At 44.8% G+C, this 13,893-nt stretch overlaps 1 protein-coding gene across 1 annotated transcript in view; it reads right to left on the bottom strand.

The window, feature by feature from the left end:
* Positions 1 to 692: 692 nt before the first annotated feature.
* Positions 693 to 13,893, bottom strand: part of ADAM17 (ADAM metallopeptidase domain 17) — a 33,786-nt gene continuing 20,585 nt past the window's right edge. The window contains exons 9-19 of the mRNA XM_017818131.1: positions 13,298 to 13,442; positions 12,679 to 12,767; positions 10,704 to 10,856; positions 9,668 to 9,867; positions 8,527 to 8,630; positions 7,722 to 7,856; positions 6,713 to 6,843; positions 5,616 to 5,694; positions 4,362 to 4,450; positions 3,615 to 3,671; positions 693 to 1,993 (exon numbers count right to left, since the gene is read on the bottom strand). Coding sequence (XP_017673620.1) covers positions 1,643 to 1,993; positions 3,615 to 3,671; positions 4,362 to 4,450; positions 5,616 to 5,694; positions 6,713 to 6,843; positions 7,722 to 7,856; positions 8,527 to 8,630; positions 9,668 to 9,867; positions 10,704 to 10,856; positions 12,679 to 12,767; positions 13,298 to 13,442 — 1,533 coding nt within the window. The 3' untranslated portion in view covers positions 693 to 1,642. The remainder of the gene's footprint in view (positions 1,994 to 3,614; positions 3,672 to 4,361; positions 4,451 to 5,615; positions 5,695 to 6,712; positions 6,844 to 7,721; positions 7,857 to 8,526; positions 8,631 to 9,667; positions 9,868 to 10,703; positions 10,857 to 12,678; positions 12,768 to 13,297; positions 13,443 to 13,893) is intronic.

The raw sequence follows: 13,893 nt of genomic DNA, 5'->3' as shown, positions 1-13,893 counted from the left end.
ATTAACTCCTCACACATGTACTTTGCACTGAATCAAAAAAAAAAAAAAACCCAAAAAAAAAAAAAAAAACCCAAACAAAAAACAAACAACCCCAAAGTTCAAACCCAGTATATAAAACACAATAGCTAGTCAGATAGGAATACCATAAGGCACACGTTCAAGTATTAGTGTAACAAGTATCCTTGGGTGGGGAGGAGCTCACACAACCCTCCAGCACAGATTTGGTTCCTTTCCCTCATGTTTAAAAACACAGGCTCGCTGCAGCCTTGGTTCCCCTGTGGCCAAGTCCAGGATTGTAACAGTTAAACAGTTCTGCCCTTGGTCACCTTCTGTCAGTTTTATCAGGAGATTATTGTGGGAGAAAACAGATGCACAATGAAGGTGCTGCTGTGCTATCAGGACAGTTGCTCTGTGACTCCACTGTGTCAGTCCAGCTGCTACTAAGCCAAAACAATGCTCACATGGCAGTCCCAGCTCACCTGGCTCCAGGTGTACAGAGGACACCATCCAATTACCAACTTTTAACATCATATTTTGCTACCTGTGTGAGGATTTGAATTCACAAAGTCTCCTCCTTAGACTTACCCTGCAAGTTTTAACAAAGGTTTCTTCATTTCTTTACTAAATTCACAATTGTTTTTAAGCAAATGCCTCCCCTGCAATTGAGTGATTTCCCCCCCACACCTGTTCAGGCAGTAGGAGATTCCAAAGGCCACAGAGACCACAGAAAACAGAGAGACAGCCATTTGAACATTTCAACAATAGTGTTGCCTATTTTAAAGTAACATTTGGAGAAACATTTCTGCACCGAAACAACTGCTGTAAACAGCATTTTAAAATGTCATCATCTGCATAAATGATTTCTCCCCTTACACTTCTTTCTTCTACCAGAGACCTGCGACACACAGACTCAGTGCAGAGGGCGAAGCTCCCAGTAAAAGCCACAAAGACAAGACAACCTCATCGCTGAGTCAAAAGGCTTTCATGCTAGAGGAGCATTTCCCACGCACTGTATAAGGTCTAATTGCTTTTGTGATCCTTTTATTTATTCAGAAGCTGTGTATCTAACGCTTCTTTACTCTGATTATGCATTTCATTGAATGCTGCAAGACTCTATTTTTATCTGTTTCGTTACTCTTATTCTGTTCTCAAGGCATTTTCTTAGGCTTTTGCTTACATGTACCTTAAATTTCTAAATGGTCTACTCTATATGGAACATACTGCAGTGTTTTCATTTTGGTTTTAAAAGCCCCTTAATTTTGTCTATCAGTGCTGTCAGACTACAAAATATTAAATTATAAAAAAGGTTGATATACACAATCCAGTATCCATCAGGATACTTGGTTTTGCACCACAGGTTGAAGGAAATGTTAAAGGTCAAGGAAACAGAAGAACAAATCCAAAAAGCTTCAAAAAAACAAGCCAGTTCTAGTTTGGATTTTCCTTTTTAAAAGATATAATGCTCTAATAAATGTAATTTAAGGAAGGTCATACACATGACCAGCATCTGCAGTAGGTCACTTCCTTATTCTCCCACTCCCTCACAAAAATATATATACATATATTTATATTTATAGAAATGAAATGGTTTTAGATCCTTATTTTGCAGACACAAGCTGTACATTTGGAAGGCAGCAAGACACTAGCATTCTGTTTCTTTGCTGTCCACCCGGTTCTGGCGCTGCAGTTTAAAGGACGAAGCTTTCTCGCTCCTAATGACAGGATGGTCTGTCAAGTCCTCAAAAGATTTGGCGGCCGAGCTGCTATTTGGGAAAGGGTCCTTCTCAAAGGCATCCTCGTCGATGTGGGAGTCGGTGCTGGGGTCCTCCTGGATGGTGTCCATCCTCTGGTGGTCCTGTTTGGGCGCCGCGGCGACGGCGGGTGCGGCCGTGAGGGGCTGCAGCGGCTGGTGCCGGCTCGTGGACTGTGCCGTGGGGAAGGGCTTGATGATCCGAACGGAGGCAGAGTCCAGGCTGCTGAGCATCTCCACGTTCTGCAAGACACAAGCAGCTATGTCACTGGAAAAAACCCCACCAGGACCTAGTCCAGGGTTCAGTTTTTGAGTCGTTTTTCAAAGGGAGGAGCACCTCCTCCTCCTGAGGAGCACCTGCACTCCTGTTAGGATGGTTTAAAGGCTACCACATCCCCCCTCCAGTCCCTGAAGGCATTTTATTTCTGCTTCTTCCTTCTCTGTATAAAGCCCCACAGTCTCAATGGGACAGAGCTGACTCGGTCCCATCTCCCCCAGGCTCAACACTGCTTTGGCAAAACCTAGGACTAGAAATGCAGGGTCAAGCCGGATGATAGAGAGCTCAGTGCAGGGAAGCAGTCCAAGGTACAGCTTATTTCCAGTCCTCCAACCTGGAGAGTTCCTGGTTTCATGTGCAAGAAGCTGACCTGAACACAGGGTCAAAGACTGGAAGGACCAGTATCATCACAACCAAATTCTGCAACCCAGATTAAGATAAAAGTCCATTGATTTCTGCTTCTTTTTGAGCATGGTTTGGAAAACATTTAGAGATTTCTAAGCATAAAAAAATCCCCACGGACGTCAGCAAATGCTAGTACTGGGCAGGATGAGTACCTGCTACCAGTACTGCATTTCCCAACTTCTCCATCCTCAGCAGATCCAAAAGACACAAGATCTATTTGCTAAACTGCTGATGCAAGGAGCAACTATACCTGTGCTCTCTCACTATACCTGTTTCTGGGATTTTCATGATTGAATGCAGGTAAAAAGCTCTAAGGTGACTTTTCTCATGGCATTCAGGAACAGCTATGGGGCACTCAAACTAAGATCACCTTCAGTTCTGTCAGGGTAGATGACAGAGGCAGTCTGCCTCAGTGGTCTCTGACTTCAGTATGCTTCCCTCAGTGGTTGTACAAGGAAGAGCTCTGCAAGGCTTTTTTTTCCCCTCCCCTTACAAAATGACATTACCTTAATCAAATGATTCAATTATTAATAAGAATTAGGTTGTCAAAGCACAGGAAAGGATACCCAAAAATCTATGTCAGAAGGTGCCCTGTGCTGGACCGTGATTAAAATTTATCTTCACACTTTTTTGCTTTTCCCCTCTCCCAGCTCAGTATCTGCCAGGTGGGAAGTGTGACTGATGGGCCCCTTGAGCAACTGGAAGGCTGTAGCACGTCTGGTCTCTAGAAGCTGCCCCCTGCAAACAGCCACTCTGCAGCAAAAACAGGGCATTTTGCAGAGATTTTTGAGCCTTGTGTGGTTTCCTGACACCACTTGGCTGGGAACAGGCAGCCTGTGGCTGAAGCTGCCAAGTGACCTGTGCTGAGGGGATGCCACACGCAGTGCTCCGCGGAGCAGAGAGGCTTCCTGTCCTGGGAGCTGTGGCTGCTGCCAGAGAGCTGCCAGGCACAGCTCTGACAGGAAGGAAGAATCTACCCCACCAAGCTGCAGTGCTTGACAAAGTGAGCACAGGCTTGTTCAGAAATGGCTTCCTCTCAGACTGATCCACCCTCTGCAGCACAAGGCTTCAGGTGTCTCTGATATAACTTCTTTAATAAATCCCCTGCAGACACCCAAGGTTCAGGTTTTCCAGTACACACTGGAGAGCTTTCTGTCAATTCGGGTTCAGACAGCAACTTACACTGGGGCAAAACAGGGACTTCGTGTTCTCCTCATACTGCTTGTCCAATTTCTTGTCCTATTGGAAAACAAAAAAAAGCAAACCAAAACACACAAACACAAAATAAGAAAGTTAATTTCCCAAAGGCAAAGTCCCTGTCCCCTTTTTTTCTGCGGGGATACAGCACTGTGTGGGGCTCTTTTCCCTTCCCTTACCTCCCATGCCTTCCCATCCATCCCAGGACTGCTTGTGGGTGCAGCACTCCTCTGCTCTAAACCCACACTGCTGATGGTAGCATGCCACATGCCCACGATCTCAGTTGTCAAAAGCTCCCCCTTTCTCTTTAGCCATCCACCCAAGCTCAACCAAGACCACTTCCCACTCTAGGTCTTCCCTCAAAATATGGGTGTCTTATTTCTTCACAGGGCTTTAGAAAAATTCAACTGTAATGATAAAATTACCAAAATTATACTTGGGTAGAATTCAGAAGGCCAAGAAAGAAAATCTGCCTGGGAAAGAATGAGAAGGGCTCCAGGGAATAGTCATGGGAGCACAGGGTCTGCCAGGCCTGGCAGAGTTTAGCAGGATTTTTGCCTACTGAAGGAGCAGTAAGCCTTACATATGCTGGAATTCCCCACAGGGTTTACTAAAGGCTTCCCATTGGTTTCTCCCACAGACATCCACAGACATCTGCCATTTCATGTATGAAGGGAACACTTCTTACAGCAAAATCCAACAGAGCAGTCATCTCAAAGACAGCTTACTCACCACACAGTGCACAAGGATGCTGAGAGGAATCCAAAAGAGTAAGGAGAAGACAAGCACAGAGCCCACTATATTATCCGCTAGGAACTTCCCTGTGAAACCAGTTCAAAACTGTCAGTTACCTACCAAATACTGTTTCATGAACATACACATCTATCCCCATTCTACAGCCACTGCTCAGCAAGTGAAGTCTCAGAACTGCTCAGAGAAGCACAGGCTGCAGGAGTAGGCAAAGATAAAATTATAAAATTTTCTAAAATTATATATGTTAACAATAACAGGTTTTTTCTTCTGTTGTTCTCTGATAAGAAATGCTGTCAGGTTGTAACATGTAATATGAGTCACTTTGGAGCAGCTTATACTGAGTCAGCCAAGCTGCCCCTTTCAGTTGTACAAGACACACTGCGAGTCCATCACCAGATTCTGATGCAAGAATCATGTGATAACTACCTGCCTCCCCAAACTAATTATTTGAATACCAAAGATTCACAAACTGCCTCTATCCAAGCAGGCTCAACAGCTTTAATAATTATCTAGGAAACAATGTTTTGTCCCTGAAGTTCAAGATCGAAAGCCCTAAGCCCAGATAATTGCACTGTGGAGGCAGAGTGTCACTGTGAGCACATGCAGTTACCACTCATTACACAGCACTGGTTTATTAACGGGGTTTGTCTGGTTCCAGTAACACAGAGCGAGACAGCAGGGGTGACACCAGGGGTGAGGTGACACCTGCCTGGATTGCACAGTGGGGATCAAGACCAAGAGGGCCCCTCGCAGTGACTCAGCACAGGCACACAGCTTGTGGTATGTGACCTGAGTGGTTTTCTTAAACAACAGAGAAAGGAAGTGTTCCCCCCCTCCCAGCCTGTTGACATTTAAATCCCACCGAGAGGCCCACTTTGTACCACGCTGAATCTAGCTGACCTCTAAAAAGACTGTCTTACTTCCTTTTCTCTAACTGACCACCTCTTGGTATTCAGACAAGAAGCTATAACTTCCTTCACAAGCTTGGAAGATGCCTAGATAGAAAATAACAAAGTGAAAAAATGTAAAATGATCCCACATCCTTTCAGCTTTGAAAAGCAATTTCAGTATTGTCAAACTTCAGGCAAAAATACACTTAGATACATCAAAAACACAGCTACTGGTTACCCTTGTACACAGGTGAATAAAACCAGCCAGCTAACTCCCTCTGAGGCTTTAGAGGTTCATGTCATGCACTCAAAAACCCCCAAAGGGTATGGTTGTGTATCTTACCAAAAGTATTGATGCTGAGTTGGTCTATGAAATCCCAAAATCGTTCAATCACATCCTGTACTTGCTTCTCGCATTTGCCCTGCAAAAGTAACAAAATGATCTTATGCTACCTAAGCATTAACTACTTCCTTCTTGGTGAGGGAAGGACACACAAGCATGGTAATGAAATGAGAACTACAGACTCAGCAGGACTTGACTTGCATTCCAAATACACATTTACACTCGTGCCCAACAGCAGCAGTCCATTTTTACTGCTTTTATTTTTGGCAAAACAGTTTCAATTCGATTGCTGTTTGAAACAGATGAAGTTTGAAAGTCTGAAATGTGCAAACTCCTACCTTTGGCCCGTGTTAGGGAACATAAAACTGAAGCTTCTAGAGAGGTGTAAGCACTGAAAGCCTCAGATCCCATTACCCGTGGAGAAGGCTGCAGCTCTCGGGAGCTCACAGTTACAGACAGACTCATTGCCAGATTGGGTTGTGCTGGTTTAACACAGCAGATCACTGGTCTTCCAGTTCTGCCAGTGGAAGGGCTTGGACATGCCCTCCCAAATTCACTTCTGCTCACACCCAGTTTAGCTCCAACCACTGGGGTCTGCAGGTGACGTGACTGTGCAGCTGCACCACAGAAAAGGCCACTGAGTGCCAGAAACCCACCAGTCTCCCTGCCATGGGCTCACTGGCCCTTCCAGATACTGCCAGCTGGATTTTTGTGTGATTGCTAGCTGACTCAAATGATTTAGAGTCAAAAATTACATTAATTGGGCTAATGTGAACAACTGTAAAGGCAAGTGCTGCAAGCCTAGCCAAGCTTATGGCAGTGCTCATTCACCTCCTTCGCAAGGCCTGCCAGCTGGCTGAGCTGTGGGGAGCAGCAGAAGAGGGTAATAAGCAAGTGCAGAGGGTAACAGCTCCACCTTGCACAGGTCTCTGCAGAACTAACTTCCATCTGCAGCCTCCAACACCCTTTACCCCGTGAAGAGAGACTTAAAATGTCCCACCCTACTCAGCAACAGCTTAAGCTTTGGCTTCTCTTCACCAGCACAGTCCTCCCCAAGGACTCACCCTCCCAGCCAGAGCAGAGCTGGGAACACTTACATTAGTGTCACAGAATCCCACGGTGCAAGGCTTCCCCTTGCGCAGGAACAGGAACTGGTCGTTGGCATCAACGTACGGGGTGCACCTGTCCTGCTCGTCCCGGCAGCACACCTTGCAGGAATTGTCCGTTTCTGTAGCAGAGCAACACACTCATTCCTTGGAAACACTAAGAGTCACCTGCAACCCACAACCCCATGTCTCCCCTGGTTGACTGTGTTCATCAACAGCTTCCCCACAGGGAAGGCAGGACTATGTGAGTTGCCCAGTTTCAGGCACTCTGATGATCAAGTCTAAAACTCAATCACATGCTCTGTGCAATTAGGGGGTACACTGGGACCAAGCTCTCCAAACTGATACCCCAACACTGCAGGAAACAACAGGCCAGTGAAGAGGTTCCAAACACATCCACAAAAAGAGATTTAAATATTCTTTGGGGTCTGAGTCCTCTAGACACCTTTCTCCTCAGCTATGCCCTCCATCTCAAACAGTGTGGCTCACAGTGGTTCCTTGCACTGCCCCCATGAAGCCTTCCACCTACTCCCAGCTGCTTTACCACACTTAAGAGATGATACAGAGAGCAGGTTTGCAGTGGCAGGGGACTGGACTTAGGGATCCTATATTCTCAAAGCACTTTAACTTCTTTGAAATCTTTAACTACTCATTGGAGGCCAACACTGTTCTGCCAGATGCCTGGTCCAGAGGTTGGTCAGGATCTCTTTACAATCCCTCCCATCCACCTGTGGCAGAGGTGGAAGGTAGGAGAGTGTCCTCTTCTTTAGCTGGAGTGTCAGACCGTACGTCTCATCTTAATGTCTTCAATCCAGACTACCAGAAGACAGGAGGACATTCACATTCCTTTTTCAAACAGAAAACACCTGATAATACCCAACAGTTTTAACTTTTCCAGAAACCACAAGCTCAGCCCTCCCACAGGCCATCCTGCAGCAGAGCCAGTGCTCCCCACGGAGCAGAGATGAGGCGCATTGCAGTTCAGTCCCGTGTCACCCACCGTTGCACGCACACGACCGTAGGTTCTTCTCCCTCTCGCAGAAAGGGACACACTCCCCATCCTTGCACTTCCCCATGTCCACACAGACGGTGTCATCCGGAGCATTCCCTGGAGGGGGACACTCGCTGCTGTTCCCTACAGATGGAAGTCAGCAGAGTGGGAGGGCTGTGTTAGAGCAAAGGGCAGAGCACCTAAGTGTGCAGAAGAAAAAGGGAAAATAATGGAAATACAGACTTATCCCAGGGGAACCCCAATAACTTGTTCTTGGCTTTCATCTGCAGGCTGCCTGCCAACTGCTCCGAGAGGCAGCAGAAGCTCTGGAGGCTTTCAACAGCTCGGGCATTGTGGCACTGGCAACCATGCAGTAGGTGCAGACCCTGGAGGCAGTTTCAGCAAGGCAGACACTGACTTGACTCCCTGCCTCCAGGAAAGATTATGAAGAAGTAAACAAGTGGGGAAGTGAAGCAGAGTTGCAGTAATTCCACCTTTTTTATGACAAAATTCATTCTTGTCCCCTCCCAGGGAAACACACTGTTTTGCTTTTTCTTCTTTCAAGGGAAAGAAACAAAGAAGAAAAGAAAAAAAAAAAAATCAACATTTTTCATGTTCTTCTGGGCAACAAATCACCAAGTGACTCCTGGACTACAATGAAACTCATTATAGGACTCTTTTGTGATGCTTAACTGGTCTCTAAAATTACATGTACCGGATGGATAAAGGGCACTAGACTGAAAAGGGGTTGAACAGGACACTGAGCCTGGAGCGCTTGGCTGGCTGACATATAGGGGACAGAACCACGTCCTACCAGTGCAAAAAGACTCTCCTTTACAAGTGGCATTTATGGCTTCTTGGCATTTCTTCTGTGCACTTTCAAACTGGCAGCCTTTACAGCAGGGACTGTTCCGATCACTGGGGAAAGATCAAAATGAAAGAAATAAATATTAAGCAATTTTAAAAAAAAAAGTACAAGTGTGACAAAACCAGAGAAAAAAAGATGTTTAGGAAAAAACCTACTTCTAGGATACTGACTCATTGATTCAACCCTTGCCCTCTCTGCCCCCTCCGACAGCCATCTTTCTACACACCCACTGAGTCTTCATGTACTAAAGGTAAAATCACATAGACAGTACAGCTTATTGAGAGGCAACCCAGGGACCCTTCTGTCGAAGGCCCTTGGATCCTCCTCTTGTCATTTGCTGTGCAATTTAGGACAAGACCTTTCACCCTTTCCTTCCCCAAACACTTCCTCCCCTTCCATTTGTCCTGAAGGTTTCCTACTTTTTATTCTGCACTGTCTTTATTTTCATTGTTCTCACCTAACATAAAAAGGCCCTTAGTATAAAAATACTCACTAAAATTGAAGGATTTTCTTGCTAAACAACAGGAGTTGCACAAGTTCTCTAATGTTACATGGTGTAAAGCTGAACTATGAAAAAAACAGATAGGGCACTGCATTGCAACAGGGCCATGAACACCCCAAAAAAACCAAGAACAGAAAGAGGACTCATTTAGTGCAGTCACTGTGTTGTCTGCTCAAACACGTTCTGCAGCAGTCTTGAAATATCAGTATGTGATCCCAGCATAAAGCTACCTTGCAATACAAGCAAAAACTGCATCTGCACAGAAAGTTTGTACGGGAAGTTTTAAATCTTGTTTTTCAATTGCCTAAGTTTGCTTTATAACAATGCTAGTAAAAATAACACCACCCCAATAATCATTTTCAAGCCTGTAGCTTCTGACACTTCTCAGAAAAAGTAAGAGAATGCTACAAAAACTAATGTATGCATACAGTAGCCTTTCCTGATATCCTTTATTGTCTTGAGCTCACATGTTTAGCCTGAAAGCCAAGAAACAGGCCTGTGACACTGCAAGTGGCTTTAGGAGTTTTCAGCCCAGCCCTTCACTCTCTCCTGCATAACGAGAAGTTGCAGCTCATTTCCCCTTACCTGCACTTGGCACCATCTTTCAGTTTACAGTCTGCAGTGCAGCAGGGATCAGCCTGTTGGTACAAGAGGCCAGGATCGCATTCCTCCCCTTCATCCACCCTGGAGTTCCCACACACTTTGTTGTTGCGCTCTTTGAAGCACTCCTGGGCCTTGATCTCTATGGTCCTATGGATGGATTTTTTGCTGCAGCTTGAGAACATCTAGAGAGTCACAGGGGGAAAGAGCAGCACTGAGGAGTGTACCTTTCTATCAACAACTGGCATCTAAGACAGCCATGGCCTCCCTACACTTCCAAATTTGGGTGTCTCAGAAAGCAGTTATTCCCTCTATACTGTCAGCTTGATACCTCGGAAAAATTTTAAGATGGGAAAGTAAGGGTTGGGTCCGTAATGGACACTGCTACATTACACTGCAGGGACTCCCCCACGCAGCTGGGCTCAGAGCCAACCCCAGCTCTCCCACGGCTTCAGGGTTTCACCACCCCCAGGACGGGATGTGAAGCTGTACCAACAGGGACAGACTGCGCTACCTCTCGGCAGCGGGGCTGGGCACGAGCCACAAGTCAGACTCCACTGCAGACTAATCATCCCCTGATAATCTTGGTTTCTCATCTGCAGAACAGGCACAAGGTCAACTCCACATTGCCAATGCAAGCTCCCACTGCAGCTGTGGCGTCTGGCAGTCTCTCTACAACAGCGGCAGCTATGGACCACCCAAACACTGTTTGGTACTGAAGGTCCCGGACTGGACTCTTGCTGATGACTTGCTTGCAGCAGCATGTGGCCACAGCTAATTACAAGCAACTAATTAAAATGCACCTTGACATGCTATGAACTCCACTGAAACTCAGATTCCAAAAGATGACCTTATCTTGCAGAGAACCCAACTGCTTGCGAATGTTTTCTCCTTACGGCTAACCCATTACATTCCCGATGGTTTCAAGCTACAGGAATCATTAACTAAACAGAGTTGCCATACAAAGGGTCACTGACCACAGCAGAAACTTGTATGCTGAAGCAAAACTAAACAACCATACCTTGTTGTTTTCATGATCCCCACTGACAGCAATAGGATACATGACATATTTCCCTCCCTCATCTTCAGTGGGGGCACATTCTGGCAGACTGTCAGGATCATGCTCTGCTCCGAAGTTATGTCCAAGTTCATGTGTCGTAACCAGGTCAGCCTCCTTTTTTGAACATGAAAAAAACAATGTTGAAAAAAATTAGTCCGAGCAGGAAAGGACAGAAGATCCCAGCTACTTCCAGGCCATCAGCACTTCTAAGATACATCAAGAGGGACAGGATGAACATTTTTCTTTTTCTAAAAGTGGAGAAATAAAAGCAAATAAAATTATGGTCCATTTCAAAGTCAAGTTCCAGGACTAGGTTTGAACACTAAATCAGTGCTAAAGGCAAAATGCTGTCCTAGAATACCACTTTAAGCTTGTTTTCAATGCAATAAAGATACTTAAAATATGAAAATTTGCTTTTAAGTAGCTGGAAGGCATAAAAAGTTGAAACAAAAACCAATTCAAACGAACACCAGCTACTACAATTAGTCAATCTCTTGTTTAACATCTATTGCCATTAGAATTATTTCTTCTAAAGGGATGATGACATTAGGAGTGCTGAATAAACTGCTATTGCATGATTACTGGGAAAGACAGCGACAATTGTGGCCCAACAGGGATGCATTTCCAACATTATTTATGCAAGACAGGTCTGCCTGTGCTGAGGATCCTAAACCGGCTCTGCTTGCTGTGCGCCTCCCACAGCGCCTTAGCCAGCAGATGGTGTCAACCTCACAAGGTGACAACCACAAACTAACCTTGCACAGAACTAAAGGTGAATGTAAGGACACCAGGCAGTTCAGGAGAGAGAATCCCTCAGTGCAGCTGCTGTGTGGGCTCGGGAAGGAGCAAGCACTGGAATGAGCAGCACTGGTTCGTGTCTAAGCATGGCTAATGTGAGAGCCAGAGACAGGAGAGCTGCCCAGGGATCCCTCCTGTGCTTCACTGGGTTTTATTTGGAGAAGTGTTTTAAGCAGGTGTTTTTTTTTTTTTTAAACCCAAGTGGCTACTATGCAGCACTTTCCCTGTGAAACCAATCCATAATGCTCCCACTGCCTCATCCCAAGCCTTGTGCCTCCCACTGGGAAGACAAAAAACTCAATTTCCTTTGTAATCCAAGGCACAACTCCAGTTTGGAGATTGATGCAAATGGCATGGCAACAGCAAGAGCTCTCTGTCAACATCCTTCTAATACAAAGCTTCACTGTCTTTTTTCCTATCTTCTTGACAGTTTCTGTGCCAAGTTTTAGCCCACACATCAATTATGAATTCCCTTTATAATCAGGCTACAGAAAAGCACAGCTGAGAAGTCAGCAGAAGTCAGCAAAAGCAAAATATGCCCAACTGCAAAGATTCTGTAGATGCAGACACAGGCACTGCTCTGGTATCTTTACAAGTGAGACAAAGCTCATATTCAGGCCTTTATGTATTTACTATCTTATCAAGTATGGAAAAAAATCCAGACAGCATCAACTTATAGTAAGCTTAGTATAAGCACTAATAAGTCCTGTTCTTTTCCTCAGGACACAAAAATCAAGTGGAAGAATTTCATTAAAATGCTCAAACTAAACCTCCTACTTTGCCTCCTTGTTCTTTTTGAAGGTGTGTTTGTTCGAGTTTTGTTGTTTGTTTGGGGTTTTTGTTAAAGCAAAATACATTTAAATTCATCTTCAGATATCAAAAACTTGTTTACACCTAGGAACCTAATAGTTCCTATTAGACACTAGCTATGTTTCCTCACTCCTCTTTCGCAGTGAATTCAATCTCCCCTTGTAAGCAACAACAAAAAGGATGATTTTTGTTTTGTGACCTACATCCTTGTCCCCAGGAAGCTGACTCAAATGGAAAGACAGCAGTTCGTTTCAGAGAGCACAGAAGGTTGTCACAATCCCATGGCACACATCACCAGCACACACATACAAGGAGGATACGCTCCTACCTTTGTGAGGATGGTCTTCCCATAGTTCTTGGTGCTGGTTAGGCCACTGTTCAAATAGATATCCTTCTTTGCAATTTGACTGTAATAAGCTATAGAATTGAGAAATAAACAAATGAAAATTGACAAACATTTTTCTTGGGTTTCAGGGTACTTTTGGGGAGACAGGGATCCTTGTCTGGGGAAATGAACAGCTTTATTGTTCTCACAGGCTCACTAGTGAGAGCATGCTTCTTGCCAGTTTTTTGGGCTGGGAAATCTTTCAAGCACAGCTCAAACAGCTCATGTATTGCAGTAAAGGGGAAAACATCAGAAATTTCCAAGACAACAGCATCTGCCATTCCACAACCACTGCAAGTTGCACCCACACAAAGCAGCCCTTGGTCTAGGGTTTGTTCTAGCCAGCTTGTTCACACCAATAGCTTAGTGACTTTTATCCTTCCTTCCCTTCTTTTTCCAGCTCCAGCCAAAAAAATGGCCATCTCTTCTATGCAAAAAACAACTACTAGAGCGTATGCAAATAACACAACATACTCCAGGAAAGTTGGAGAAAAGGATTAAACACAAATAACAAAAACTAGCTTTCAACCCACAACTGGGACAGAAGAAGAAGAAGCCTTGCCTTTAGGACAAATGCCACCATGGCTGTTAGGTCTGGGAGAGCCAACATAAGCCAAACCAAGCGTTCCCATGTCAAAATCTTGATACGTGAAGAGATGAGCAAGGCACACGTGAGCTGCTTTCTCAGCAATATCAAAGCTAAATTGCTTTAATAAAGAAAAAATATAGTCAAATCTCTGTTAGAAAGTTTACAGCGCATATCAGAAGTCTACAGATAAGAACATTTATCTAATGTGCAGACAAGCACCTCTTAAATCTGGTTAAGTCAGAAAACAGCAGCTGTTTAGCTGTCCTACAGAGCTGTAGGAAATTAAACAAACACCCAAATACATTGTATGCATTCATTTACATAACTTGTCTATTCATTTCCCATTTTCGCAGGGAGGGGAAAACCAAGTACAGTAATTTGATGAAGGTCACAAGGCAGTCAGTCTCAGGGCCAGACATATCAGGACTGTCTTTCTGACTCAGACCATATTAATAAGACTAATTGGTGTCTGCTCTGTAGTTATGCAATGGAGCCCTTTACCATGGGCTACAGGGCACAGCAGCTGGTTTGACTTTGTGTGACACCCACACGTCATGCGAAGGGAGCAG

Source organism: Lepidothrix coronata, unplaced genomic scaffold (assembly GCF_001604755.1).
Source record: "Lepidothrix coronata isolate B3197 unplaced genomic scaffold, Lepidothrix_coronata-1.0 Scaffold65, whole genome shotgun sequence".
NCBI lineage: Eukaryota > Metazoa > Chordata > Aves > Passeriformes > Pipridae > Lepidothrix > Lepidothrix coronata.
This window is presented reverse-complemented; position numbering and strand designations above follow the sequence as displayed.